We start from the raw sequence: 16,105 nt of genomic DNA on the forward strand, positions 1-16,105 counted from the left end.
TCCACGCCATCGCAAGTTTTCGTTACATCCCCACAATCGTTTGTCATTTTTCCCCCGTCCTTTTCCATATAAATATAAACAGTGAAGGCGGAAGCCGTGAAATTTAGAAATTCCTTTGTGTTGTGTGACGTTGGCGCCACTTTGCCTTTACGCCTTTAGATCTACAAATTTTCAGATTTATTCTTTGAATAAATTTTGTGGTAGACGTTTGTCAGCTTTGAAATTCAATTGGCTCGCGCCCGACACATTGCTGACGAGTTCTTTTCCCCTCTTTTTATTAAGTTTTTTGTTTTGTCTATACAATCCTTTCACAAACTTTGATCATTGTAGTAATGGTATTTTCATTAGATGTATTTGTAACCATCCTGCATACCTTATATAAATAAAAAGAATCGTTTATCATTTAAAAATCATTCCAAACTCAAATAGAATTATTTTATTTTGATTATTTTTAATTTTTCTGTCCCGAGACGTTATTTAATTATTTAATTTAATTAATGTTTAAAAAATCTTTTATTATCCGATATCTTTTATTGAGATACCCGGACGCAGATTTGCAATTAACGATAAAATTTCGTGGATCATTATTATATTGCCACTACCAAATTAATTTAATTACTTAAAAATTTTCGGCGTACAAATTTTAAATCACGTTCAAATGATAAAAAATAAAAGAATCTGGTTCAAAATGTTTGAAAAATATCGTTAGGTCACTTTATGGTCATAATTCTGAGATCACGACCGCGCATACCAATGACTTGTGCTTCAAATTTATTGAAATTCTTCTATTGTTTTTAAATGTAATCTGCCGATAGGTCACAATGATTTAGCCAGTCTGCATTCTTTATTCTATTGTGATTCTAATCTAAATGGTAATTTCCAAATTATTTTATTTTTTAAAACTGGCCATTAATAAAATGTGGATAAACGAGAATATTTACATCTTTAAATGAGGTGCTCAAACACTTTTAATCCTCGTTTAGAATTTTTAAGGCAAACATTATGTGTTAAATAGAAGCTCTCACTCCTTATAACGTCATCATTGTTTTAAGAGACATGAATTTGAATCAACCTTACACTATGAGGCTTTATATGACAGAAATATGATGAAGTGAAACATATTACACTTAGAACGAGTCTGTAATTTTCTGAAAACACTTCATACATTAACTTAGCGTACAAACTCTAGATTGATATTCCTAACTAATTTGACATAATATTAATCCTATTAATACCACGTACATGTACAATGATATAGCAAATATTTATGTGCTTATAACTCTTTATTATCAAATTCTTTGTAGTACACCCAGAAGCGTTAATAGAAACATTACATCAATGGGGACTTTACATAAATTTCCCACAAAAGGCATGAACCATCGAAGGCGGAAAAAGCGGCACATAATTCAATCAGAGCCGGCAATTCGGTCTTTTGTATGTAAAGACCGCGTCCGGATAGAGGCCCCCTACGCTGAGCCACAACTCTTTAGATCGCCCCCGAATCTTTATACGAACTCTATTTACATTGAAAGGCGTGATATGTTGAATATTTCTGATGATTCATGTTTTGTTATACTACATAAATAAATACGTATCTTTTTGAATATACTCTTAAATGTGTTGGTATCTAAATCTGCACTAAGCAACTCCATTAATGACTAATTAACGATTCTTTGTGCGGCAGTAAACACTAAATATATTAGCAATTTTTTTTAGTAGAATAATCAGATTTTTCTGGCTAACTTATTTTCTATTGTAGACTCTTTATTATGAATATATGTTTAAAATATAGTATGTATGTACAATAAAGTAATAAAATAATGAACTGAAGTCCTAATTAATTAGTACTAATTACTTTCAACTAACTTCAGTAATTCTGAATAATGATCGTGTTTTACTGCCGCAAAGACCACGACGATTTACAACCGGACAATTTATAATTATAAATATATTTACATCGTTAATTGCTACTAATACATTACTTCAGAACATCATGACAAGAAAATTATTTTCTTATGCATATGTTCAATTTCTTGTGTTAATCAAATGTAATTAGAATTAATTAGTTTACTCACAATATAATATTTTTTTATCTGTTTTTATTTTCAAAGTATACTATTTATGTAAAATGTGCAATATTACACATTGTGTTACATTATGCACATTGTATTAGTCACAAAAATTTTACATGAAAATGAAAAACAACATACAACATCTTGTATTTTTTGAATATACGAGTATAGAAAAAAATGTAAAGTACTTGATTTATATTATATTGTTTTCTCTTTCTTCTGTACTAATAAAGTGTCATTTAAATTAACCAAGGTGGGCATTACTATACTAACCGTCAGTTTCTGAGTACAAAATCTGGGTATAAAACATATCGTCCCTCCCTGTGATCATTAAAACACAGATAAGAAGACATTTTAAACGGAATTATTCACAATACTAAACGTTTGCATTTCTTTGTTTATCTGACTTAATTAGTATACTGACTGCAGTTCTGTTTAACGTTAGTATACTACAATCATAAGAGTGCTTTTAAACTTTAACAGTGGTAGAGCCCGCTTTAACATCTTCGCACGAATTGGCCCGGCTCGCCCAGTGAAATACCACGACCACACAGAAGACAGGCGTGAAGTGGAAGCAATTCCGCGTTTCGTCTGATGAGTGTGCGTCCCGGAGGCCTAATTTAGTCCTCTTTCCCTTTCCACCCTCTTTCTTATAGGGAAAGGACGGGAAGTGGAAGTGGACTTTCCAGATGAGAGGATGCACGAGAAGGGAAAATATTTTCTTTTTGTGCATCCTCTCCTCCGTCGATTATAGGTAGGCAACGCATATGCAATTTGCATATGTCTATGGGCAACGATCACTTCGCTATTTCAGCGATTTCAGGTGGTCGCTCGCTCGTTTGCCACCTTATGATATAAAAAAAAACTTACACTAAAGAGAAAAACTTTAACTTGCAAACCAATAATGTAGTATTAACAAGTTAAAAGACTTCGGCCTCTCATCAAACTGTGTAATTAGTCTCGAAACAAACGGCGGCAACTTTGCGAATTCTTTAGAAGAACGTCATCTTGTTAAAGAGAGTAACAGTAATTCGTCACTTCCTTCGTTTTCTTTTTTATTAATTTTGACAAATTACCCTACCTTCTCAGTTTCTTTTAACGGTCACGTTTAATTAAATACTGAAGTGACACTTTCGTAACGGAATGTCCATTTGTAGTGTCTTAAAGCTGTACTGGTATTTATAAGTGCAGATTCCGGGCAACAAAATACTTATAATTAACACGATAAAAGTTGTTTACAAAAAAGTGTTTGTTTGATGAAAACAACCAAATGATACTTAAGTTTTTTTTAACCGTTTCATTTTATCCAATTATTTATACAACGTCAATTTGATAAGTTTTGTTTCATTTTTGAGTTTCATCATTGTAGATATATTTTTTTGGACATTCCTTGAGTTAAGTAATATGAGTATTATAACTATTCTATGATCGTGACATTAATTAATGATCATTACTTAATTTCGTAATCAATGGTAATTAATTATAATTAATTAGGAAAACTAAATAGTGAGGTGTGGCATCACTTGTATCTATTAACATAGTGACATTTAATTACATTTAATTGAGCAATAGTAAATGTAGTCAAAGTTGTTACTTGGATATCTACTTGGGCATTTCCACATTGACCACAATCCTACTACATTCACCACATTCTGACTACATATAAACGTATTCCGTGCATGTTTCCATATCGGATCTTACTTTTGGATTATTATATTGAACAGCACAACTAACGGCCGTAACTTAATAATAAACATTAAGGACTAGTTAAAACATTACTTACACAAAACGGTCACTGTAGCGCTAGTGACAAACCATTGCCGTTTATATAGTGTTAATAATACGTAATATTTTTAGTGATAATTAATAAAAAAAAATCATCATCATCAGCTCCCCAAACGTCCCCACCAAGGTGCTTCAAGCCTAAGTTAGGTGTGACTAGGCCATAGTCAACCACGCTGGCCAAATGGAGACTGGTTGACTTCACTCTTATCTTCGAATTTCTTCTCAGATAAGTGCAGGTTGCGTCACGACGTTTTCCTTCACCGTAAGAACGTCGGATAAATGTACATATGTAAATCGGAAATGGAAAAACACATTGGTACATGGCGGGATTCGAACTCAGGACCTGTAGATTGCAAATCAAGTGCTTAAACCCTGAGCCACCGACGCTCTTCAGTAAAAAAAATGTTTACATTAAAATAATTACGCGGTGCATGCACGCTTATCTTGTATCTTCCACATTTTTGATTTCATTTGTTCATTGTTTTGGATTCATAATAATTATTGAAATTAAAAATAACCTTAAAATGACAGTAATGATAATTTGATTGATAAGGGTTTTAAGTGGTGATAAGCTGTTTTTCAATTGCCAAAAGGACATGCGTTTAACAAATTAAATTATAATTTGGTGTAACAAAGAAACATTCACGTAAAAAATAATCTTACTAATATTATAAATGCGAATGTTTGGATGGACGGATGGATGGATAGAGGTTTATTGAAGGTATCTGTAGAACGGTTGAACGGTTCTCGATGAAATTTAGCATGAATATAGAACCTAGCATGTTAGCCTAGCCTGTCCTAGCCTAGAATATATAGGCTACTAATTGTGTTTGTTTTTAATTATGAGCGGACGGAGTCGCAGTCGACAGCTAGTACGAAATAAACCCATGACTCAGCAATGACTTATCAAAATAAGAAAATTAAAATTCACCCCTCAGTCCTCAACAACACACGATGCATATTATATTTTTGAAGTGTACAAGAAAATATACTTTATTGATGTATTCGTCTGATCTAACAGGCGACCCTTCCATCTTGTTCCCCGCATAAACAAAACGAAACGCAATTTTCATGTTAAAGTCAATAGCTTGGAATAATAAGCAATAGTAAGTAAGGTTAAGTAAATTTGCAGAAGGGTCTTTTTTGTGCTACCATTGGCTTTATGGTTTTATGAATATAAAGTTAAAAATGTATGTTCTACAAAGAAAGATTGATTAAAGTTATATTTGTATCCTAAGTTCTGTAATTAAAACATCTTGCTTCTTATTTTACTAATATTATAATAATTATAAATGTTTGGATGGATGGACGGATGTTTGTTTGTTTGAAGGTATCTGCGGAACATCTCAACAGATATTGATAAAATTTTGCACAGATATAGAACATAGTCTGGAAGAACACAAAGCATAGTCTTCAAGTTTTTTATTAATTCCGCGCGCACGGTGTCGCAGGCGACAGCTAGTAATGCTATAAATCACGCAATTAAATACGATATTAATAAAAGTTCGGAAACATCATAATTAATAATTACTAAAATGTAAAGTCAACACTGTTTGTGTAAGATAAAAAGAAGAATTGTTACACATTTTAAATGTATATTTTAAGGTACCTTAAAATGTACAGTTGGAACGGACGACAATTCGTTTGGCCAATAACTAGATTATATTATAAAAAAATTCTACCACAATCCATTTAACAGAAGCATTAATAAACAATTGAAAATCATACAAATGAGTTTATTTTATGAATAAATCCAAAGAAAAATAATAGTTGTTTAGCAAAAAGAAAAATATCTGGCAATCCCTCGGAGTTTTGCGTTCACCGCTGGCTTTACTTCACGTCCCATTAAATTTTCCTGTTTGCATTTTTTAGCATACGTTTACCCTTAAGATGGAAGCACTACAGTTTCCATTGCAACCAACTTTACGATTGTAGTTTCAAAAGTGGTTCCTTTGAGCGACATTTTACCGAGCGTGTTCTTTGATTACTGTACGTTTTAAAAGTAAATCCGTTATTTAAATTGTAACAAAGAAGTTTTTATTGTTTAATTTAATCGAAAACTTTATCAAGCGTTAACGAATTGCTTCAATAAAGTATACGACTTTCTCGTATTCAAATTATGTATAATAGTTTAATAAAGTTGTATTTGTTTTAACATTGTAAATAAATTAATTCCAATACGAAATTAAGGTTACTAGTAGGCTGGGCAACAGTGAAATGAACATCTTATTTATTATAATCGATAAATCATATGAAGCTATAAAAAAATACGCCCAACTAATCATAATATCTTGTCTTTCTATAGCGGAATTAGTAACTTGCGCTTCTAACGGTATGAGTCGATCGTATATTGTTTTCACTCCAGAAACAGCTCTACACAAACAAATTCCTATCTCTTTCTATTTCTATAACAATGAGTGGGATAACAAGAAGTTTAGCGGTAGAAACTTATGGTTACAGTCATATACTAACACGGTTTTGCAACAAACAAAGGAAGTCTGAATAAAAAAGTAAACTGATTTAATAGAACGCGTTAATGGATTGTTAAAATATAGAGTTCGACACTTGATATGTGTTTGTTTTGTAATATTCAAAATGGCAAGCTTTTAAGCCCGAAATCTGTTTAATCTTCCTGTTTAAATTACTACCTATATCAACGCATTGCTTTTTCATTGTTTGTTTCGAGCATAATATAAATGAGTTGTTTAAAATCATATGTAAATATGCACTTTTTAATTTAAAAAATATTAGTAGAAAAATTAAATTGAATTTAAACTATTCTGCTTAAATATTGAATATTGTATTTTAAATCCACTTTTATAAGGAATTAGAAATGAAATCGGTATGTTTTTTAAGTTAAATTCAAAAGTGATAATATAAGATCGACCTTGACAAACATTTACAAATTCAATCGGTATCAAACAACATTGCAGGTGACCTGTGACTCGGAAGGCGTGCATCTAGCAGCTAACAACTTTTATTAAAAGTTCAAACAATAACTTGTCGACTTTATTCAATTGGCATGTGAGGTCAAAACCGCAGCAAATAAAAGTTTGTCGAGGCGACACCGTTCGAAGCGGATGTTGGCGACAGTTACCTTATTTGGAAACCGTCCAGACTTTAGCGAACTTTTATGTTATTTCAATGTGGGAAAACTGAAAAGATCGTGTTCAGGATTGCTACTTTTTAACGAGTTGCCGTAATAACGAGTGTTAAAACGTTTTTATTACTACTTTTCATACGGATTTTGGTAATATAAAAATAAATTATACGAATAAAAGGATTTTATTCGATTATTTACATCTTATGAATATTACGAGCGAATACTTGGATGTATGGATGGATGGATGTTTGTTAGAAGGTATCTCCAGAACGACTGCATTGATTTCGCTGAAACTTGACAAACATGTAGAATTTATACCTGGAAGAACACATAAGCTACTAATACATTTTTTTTTTTAATTCCACTCGGATAGAGTCAATTTTCCACCGAGAACTACGATATAATACTATTTATTATTATGGTATTTGTAACCACACGGTCTTCCCATCGACAAATCGAGATCATGTCCTGACATGTACTAATGGATGTTTTCCTGAACTTTGAGTATGGACGACGAAGTTTCCTTGGCTTGACCACTAGGTCGACCACCTGTTACGTCGCTACAAATCGTCTATAGAATAGAGTTAACCTATTTATATATATCATGGCATAATTGGAACTACTTATTTATTGTATTATCACTTATCACAGGTTTTATTTTTTATTAATCTTCAGTTTAAAAGAATCAAGTAAATTTTGTAGAATACGTACTACGATAGGATTAACAAAAACATCTTCTTACTTCTTACTAATATTATAATAGAGAAACTTTAGATAGATGGATAGATGTTTGATTTAAGGTATCTCCGGAACGGCTCAAAAGATTTTGATTAAATTTGACACACATTTAGAACATACTCTAGAAGAACACATAGATTACTTACTAAGTTTTTTTTAAAATTACGCATGGATGTCGTCGTGGGAGACAATTAGTGTCTTAATAAAAACAGTTTGAACGTCACCTGTAACTTTTATCTTTCTTTATTCTGATTTAAAACAAATACTATGTGCCACTGACATATATTTTAAAATTGGAATACACACCTCTAGATAAATCCTTACAAATATTATAAATGCAAAAATAACTCTGTCCGTCTGTCTGTCCTTCTTTCACGCAAAAACTACTGAACTGATTTAAATGAAAGTTATACAGTTAGCCTAGAGCCTAGGGAAGGACATAGGCTACTTTTAACACGATAAAGGGGTTGTGAGGGTGAAAAATTTGAATCCTACCCAAAGACGAGTATTTGACGCGGACGAAGTCGAGGGCATAGATAGTAAGCCATAAATTAATATGTATTAAGGGGCGTTGTTATATAGTCTTCATAATAACAGGTGTTCAGTTCACACATACTCTCAATGTATTCATTAATTTGTTAATAACTCAACACACGTATTTCGTAGATCTACAATAATTAATATAATTAAAAATAAATTAAATATTCTCATGTTAAAATGGCTTTTTGTAACGGTGCAGTAAAATAAAAGCAATCAAATGAAATGTAATATGTTAATTTCGTGATAAAATTTTCATGTTTTCTTTTTTTTATATCAAAATAAAAAGTATATCTGCATACGAATTCAAACCTAATTCTAATCTGATACCTAGTTGTATCATATTTCCAAGTTTAGATTTTTTCGAAAACCTTAATAAAGGAAAGACTGACTTTCCTTTATTAAGGTTATTGCTCATTGAACGCCTCCTCTGACAATTTTGCTTGAATAAATAAACTGAATTAGTGCAACATTCTTGCCTTTATTTCAGATGATTCAGTACCGTAGTCTTGTTCTCCAAACAACTAACCATCTTTTATTAATTGAAGAGTTTTTCTATATATAATTTTTTTTTATCAAATTAGAAGTGTTGATTTGTAGCTTAATAACTATATTAAATGCAGTACGACTATTAATATTATGTGACGAATTTAACCTCGAAATTTTTGGTCAAAATATGATAATTGCAGCATTCAGGTTTTGATATAAATAAATTGTTCGCAGAGTTCTATTGACACGCAATTAATTCAATCATATATCACACTAATGTAACAAAAAATCCAATGTATATTTAAATTAAGACAATGATATAAAAATAAATAACATTGTGGCCTTAAATTTAAACTACCAATTTTGATATGGTATATTAATAAAATAGCGGATTCAAATTTAATTAAATTATTTACATTAAATGTTAGTCTGCGAAGAAAAGAAGCCGAGAATTATATGAACAACAACAAAATCCTCTTAATAAATTTGTGAGAAGGACACTTTTGTTAATTATCAAAGTATACCGAATTCATAAAGTATTCGCGTAACGAAGTAGCCATAAGCGTCTTGCATACTGGCTACGTTAATTGAACTCTCATTTAAATACAGATATAATTTAAGTAACGCCCGAGTAAACCGGCATATTGTCGACGAACATAAATTCCTGAAAATCCGTAGAGGTCGTTGTACCTTTTTAAAAACCATGGCTCCTTAATCTACTCAATGTCATTCCCCGTTAACGGTACAACGCATAAAGTGTCCAGTGAAGTGCTGCGGGATAATAACGGACAGGACCTATTTGGCAACGGTCCGTATCATTAAGGTCATAAGTTATTTCGTCGAAGGAGTAAGCAGGCGGCAGATAAGGCGGTGCGCAGTGCACCAACCGAATGGGATCGCGCTGCGTACGCCGGAGTGGCGCCGGCCACTTGGCAAAGCTTTCGGTCAATGTCCTTTGCCTCAATAAAAGCCTTCGCAAGCTTGAGCCAAAACAATTTCGCCAAAATTCTTGCCAATGCCCCAACACGCATGGCTTTACGATCCTTCCGCTGCACCGCTGGATTGGAAGCTGGATATTTGGCGGCATTACTTACTAAATACATTTCAATGTTATATTTCCTTGCATACAGCATTTGAGCAATATTTATTTTAAGACAGCAACTTTATCAATTCAATATATTATAGAATTAAAAACAATATACTAATTACGTTGCCACATAAAAATTAAATGTAAATAGATTTCATGTGAATCCCTTAAACGTTGATAAGAGCGGTCAATATGAGTAGAAAATGTTACATGCAAGTGCTCAAATATTACTAGTTTAACATTTGATCCATAAAAATCTGATAGACTTACGTATAGAAAAAAGCTTTAAAATCATATTATTATAAATATAATACAAACCATTGTGAAAATAAAATTTGTTTTGTAAGGAAAGAATTGAGAAAACGGTACAGTACAGGACAAAATGTCAATCCGCATTCCTTACACACCATTCTGCCTTAGGAGTTTAAGACTTTAACAACTTTGTTACCATTAAATTCTATATTTTACAGTGTAAAATCCATTGTAAATATATAGCAATACATTACATTTTTAATTGAAATAACTTTAGTAGTAATTAGTTAAATAAAATGTAATAGGATCTCCTCATATATAACCACAAAAAGTTTAATTAAAAAAAATTGTCACATATGTAAACAATACTGGCCAAAAATATCCACTTCTTTTTTCTTTTATGTGCATCCAGTTTCATTATCTAGAATTCATTAGTTCCTTAACAAAAAATTATTACTACATGTGATATAATTAATTTCAATTAACATTTAATTTTTTTTTAAATTCTAAATCCGAACCAACAAAATACATTTCGGGCTCTTAGTCTATTTTTGTTGATAAATATGTTTATCATTATTTGTAATCTCTAAGATTTGTCTAAATGTTGCAGATAATCTATTGTAAAGGTAAGTTTAAACTTAGCTTAGAAAGGTCTAAGTTAATTGCTTGGTCTAAGATTGCTTAGAATAGCTTAGTTGGACGATCTCACATGAATGAGGACGATAACGTTTAAATAGATTTTAATATGTCATCAATTGCAATAGTGTTTTAGAAAACATTATGCAAAATAATCAACACTAAACATCGAATAAACGTAGTCTGATTTGTGAATTAAAATTTATTAGGACTAAACTAAATAAAATACATTACCCTTTTAAAAACATAGCAATTAAAGGTCATTTACCTTTAAATTCAAACGATTTTATTTCAAATAAAGAACACTTCTCAAAGACTAACTAGTTATAGCAGTTTACTGACTACGTAGATTGAACTGAGTTGATTTTTATCATTTACAAGCAATGACTAGAGCAACCTTAATTGAACATTAATAATCGAGTTTTGTGCGTAGCTTTTGTCTAGTGAAATAGGCTTTCATTGGATAAAACAATAACTAAAACATCAAATATAAATATTAGTAAACGATGCCTAAGTAAGTGGCATTTCAAAAGTTTTATGTAAGTTGTAATTTAATAACTTTAGAGTTGTGTAAAGTTTTTAATTTTTGTAACAGATTTATTTGGGTTTTAAAAATAATGGAAACAAAAAGGTTATATTGAAATATAAATTTATTATCACAATTCATAAATAAGGTTCTAAATTCGAAAGTACTAAGCTCTTACATCTAAATATAAATTAAAATATTCTAAACATCCCCAAGCATTCCTCACCGGGAGGAATATTTGAGTCACATTTTCATAATTTTTTGTACTTATAATATATTTGATGGGCCATTATTTGCTACAAACAAATGATACATAAGTCTTTTTACAAATAGATCGTTAAATATTTTCATACACATTTGAATACAGATCAAAAAGTCACAGTCGTGCCACGTTCAAAGGTCAAATACATGAATTGGTCATCAAGTTAAATGGGATCCATAAAATTAGATTAAGCAAAGTATTGTCTACTTAAAAAATACTGATTCATGATGAGGAATATTGTAGGAAATCGTTTGTTTGCTTCCGGAATGACAAGTTATTTTAGTTGACCTTTTCTAAGACCCATTTTCCAGAGTATGGGGTCTCTAACCTCTTAACCTTAGGACGGAAACCATTCTCGTCGGCGGTGTAGTCGACCCTGTACATGAAACCATCAGGGCCAAGGTACTCGTAGAAACCAGATGAAGCGATGCCTTCGTCGATGGTGTTAGGGTTCTTAAGAATCGCATTCTCCTTGGCACGAATTTTGTTTTCAGTTTCAAAGCTGAAATAAAATAAATACTTTACATATTTTTTGAATTTTATTTTCTACGTTTCTCATTTAAGGTAACAAATTCCTGAAATTGTTTTCTATCATAGCTTACTAAACTATTATACAGATTTTTATTAATTCTTTAATTATATTTAAAGTTATTCGATCATAAAAACACCATAGCTTTTAACCTAATTACATCAATTCTTGTGTTAAAATATTTGACGCTTGACTTTGAAATATCGATAAGTCACGCATCAGTTTAGTATAAGCTTAATTCCAAATTGTAATATTGCTATTCTAAACCATTATAAATAGTTTTGAACTCTAACCTAACAACGTGAGTGTCAAATTACGTATTTGTCAAGGCCGAAAGGTGTTACACTGACAAGACAATACCGGTACATTTGGTAACGGATCGAACTAAATACAATAAAGACATATATCATCATCAGCTCAGTATATGTACCTCACCACCGAGGTGCTCGGAGCCTACCCTAAGTTAAGGGTGATTAGGCCATAGTCAACCACGCTGGCCCAGTGCGGGTTGGTTGACTTCACACATATCATGGAATTTCTTCTCAGATATGTGCAGATTGCATCACGATGTTTTCCTTCACCGTAAGAACGTCGCATAAATGTACACATATAAATCGATAATCGAAAAACACATTGTTACATGGCGGGATTCGAACCCAGGACTTGCAGATTGCAAGTCAAGTGCTTAACCCCTGAACCACCGACGCTCTCCATCAGAGACAACTATAAATATTGTTTAAAATTGAAAAGTATTATTCGGAAGCATTTCAAATAAAGTGGAATTTGAAACAATAATTTATATAACGGTGAATCTTCACAGACTTATAAATGTAAATGTATTTGATAAGCACGACATTCAAACCAAGCAAGGCCGAACTTATTCTAAACAACCTAATAAATTATGTTTATTACTAATTCCATATGTTAATTCTAATTTTTACTTCATTTTCGTCAAATTCTAGAACAAGGAAATGACGACATTCCAAACATTCTTTGTATCGCTTTGTTAAGGAATGTACGCAAAATTAAAGCTGTGGATGGCCTTGTCGCTTCAAGGCTGGACTAAAATTAATGGTCTTAAGTTAGTTTAAACGGCTTGTAATTAATATCTGCTTCGAATTCTTGCATAATATTATTGACCGTCACGTGCTTAGTATTTGAACTAAAAGTCCATCAAATTTTCACGTGTTTGTAAATTTTTGGCAGTTTACAAATGTATTGAACGTTTTAGTTCTTTTTGGATATATTTAATGAATATCTCGATTAAATAAAGTTGACAAAAATTTGAAAGTTTACCGAGAACTTAAGAAACGATAGATAAAATGAGTTACCTCTTTTTTGTCGTTCAGAAACTAGATATTGATGATTTTATAAATACAAAGTTAAAGTCCCTTAACTTTTAAATATGAACAGAATAATCGTCAATTTAATTATTCCATTCACTTAACAAATATATAACTTGTGATGTACCAACGCCAAATATTCTACGCTAAAATATTTATGGTGTTTGAAAATTTCATGTGGCATGCACTAGGATTCGAACCAAAACAATTGAGTTTTATTCTACCCATATTTGCGTGTATAAAAACATGAATTCTTACTTGAAATCATATTTATCCTCATCGTAGACATGCTTTTGGCTGATGATCTTGATTCCATTGTTCTTGTAGTATCCATCCTTGTAGTAAGGTATGTCTTTTGGTGGGGTCATCACCAGTCTGTAACGATCTTCTGTAGCCGCGCTGACGTATGGCTCATAGTCGTGCGTGTATGGACCGAAGCCGCCGTTGTAAGGGTTATCGATATGGATATAAGGGTTTGGTATGTGAATGTATTTCCCTTCGTCTGTTGGTATGTATCTAGGCGGAAACGAAAATTAAATTAGTTAACTGGAAAAAAGTTTTTTTTTTATTTTTCGGAATTTTTTTAATCGTAGTTTCTATGCGAAATTTTTTGATTTTGTTTTTTTTGCCACGTGGTTTCAAATATGGCTAAATCTTGTATTGGATTGTTATAGGCTATCCCATTCCAATGGTATTTTTCAATTTCCATTGGTAGTGTATACGATTAGAACTATTAAGTTAAATTATATTATTATATTAAAATTGGAATTGTATATTATACAAAAATTAATAATTATTACTAACATGATTTATAACGTATTTAATTAACATTTATGTTTATATCTTACTGGTTATTTATTTTATTTAAATTATGCCCTTTGAGGTATTTATTAGGCCCAGAAGATACATCTATAATGTTTGCATTGACATTTACTTACTTGCCATTTTGTCCATATTTATAGGGATGCCATTTGCCATCTTCTTCAGGTGTACCGGCAACTGCTACCACGCAAATCGCAATAATATACTGTGAAATAAAATAAAAATTATTATACAACTTAAAAAAAAAACGATTGTAAATCGACAAAAAAATTACGAGAAAAAATATTTTATTAAAAAAAAATATTATTGTTAAAATTAAAATTAAAACTTGAAATATTTAATAATTTAAAATAATACCTTTATGGAATGCATCCTTAAAACACTTAGGTGAAAAAAAATAAAACAAAAATCACTTCAAAATTGTACAATCGTACAGACAGACACTTTTTCACTGTAATAATTGATATCACTATGCGGAAACCTATTCACGGTCGTACTTTGTATGTTCACTCCTTAGAGAATTTCAAATCATTGTGTTGATTTCGAAATCGACGCTTCGCTTTTATACATTTGCAACATCAACACATCTCTTGCAGGAGCGGACACACGCGCGCATTCCTCAATACATACACGCACACATCGAACGTCCCACGTATTTTTTTTTACATCTTTGCATACCATTGTTGGGCCGAGTTACTTTATTGGGGTATCGGTGTCATATAGAAATTATCGTTTCAAATGGTAAACACTAAAACAACTTTTTTCGACTACTTACATGCATGGATATTTCGAGCTTTCAAAGCTTTAAAGAAGCTTTTTCATAAATTCACGTAAATAACTTAATATTTTTAGGATAATTTGATTTTAAACTAGAAATTAAAATTATTCATGTTATAGTCTAATACAGTTATTTTATTTTTGTTATATTTTAATTATTTTTTAATTATTTTTTAATTATTTATTATTAATATTATTAGATGTAAAGAAATTTACTTTAATTTCGATACCTATTAGGAATTAAAAATAGGCAAAATACAAGACATTGGTATTTGGGACAAAAGTTTTATTTTAAACATCACGTGGCTACTTGCATTAGAAACTAGCTCATCCTTGTTAAGTTTCACAATATTAATTTATTTAACAGAATAAACAAATGAGGCACAATTTAAAGTCGCATATTCAAACAGCGGGATTACCCAAGTGATTCTTTCTATTTATTATATTAAAATATCTTACACTCATACATTGATACGATTAAAATAAAACTGTTGTTTTGTTTCGTTATTTCATATTTTAAATAATGTTTTATACACTAATTGTACTATCAGGTAGAAACGTCTGTGTATGAATAAGATCTGATAGAACTAACCTGATTAAAATATGCAGATCAATTTACATTTATATTATTTTATTTATCATTGATGCGAACGGTAATAATTTTCGCTATTTATAATTATTTATCTATTAAATAATAAATTGTACTGACTTTATGTGACCCCTTATAAAAAGCTAATATTTTTTATGTTAAAGAGAACAAAGCCTATAAGGCACAGTAATCCTATTTATTCCTATTTTAAACTAGCTGTTGACAGCGACTTTGTCCAAGCAGAATTAAACATTCGCATTTGTAAAATTAGAGTAATCTTTGAAAAACAAAAGGAGTGGTGCAGTAAGATCAAATGCAAATACGTCATGTGCATGTCTTCTTTGTTTTAGCAAAGCTTTTTTTTTAATTCTAACCAGTATTGAGATCGTGAGAGTCATTTTCATATTATTATACATAAACCACTCAAAATAAGTTGTTCTAACGAGTTCATTATACGGATATGCCTAATATTTCTTATTGGCGCCGTCGGGTGAATAATGTCGTCTTGAAAATATCAACATTCTCAGAATTAGGTTTGTGTAAAATCATCTTAATGAT

The 16,105-nt window shown here is 31.1% G+C and overlaps 1 protein-coding gene across 1 annotated transcript; it reads right to left on the reverse strand.

Annotated features, from left to right (window-relative positions):
• Positions 1-11,331: 11,331 nt before the first annotated feature.
• On the reverse strand, positions 11,332-14,680 carry CPR1 (cuticular protein RR-1 motif 1). Its single transcript, NM_001312064.1, is given in 4 exon segments — positions 11,332-11,989; positions 13,618-13,875; positions 14,298-14,386; positions 14,539-14,680. Coding segments are annotated over 4 exon segments (585 nt in total). The 5' UTR covers positions 14,554-14,680; the 3' UTR covers positions 11,332-11,766.
• Positions 14,681-16,105: the final 1,425 nt, after the last annotated feature.

Source organism: Papilio xuthus, unplaced genomic scaffold (genome assembly GCF_000836235.2).
Source record: "Papilio xuthus unplaced genomic scaffold, Pxut_1.1 DF825946.1, whole genome shotgun sequence".
Taxonomy (NCBI): Eukaryota; Metazoa; Arthropoda; class Insecta; order Lepidoptera; family Papilionidae; genus Papilio; species Papilio xuthus.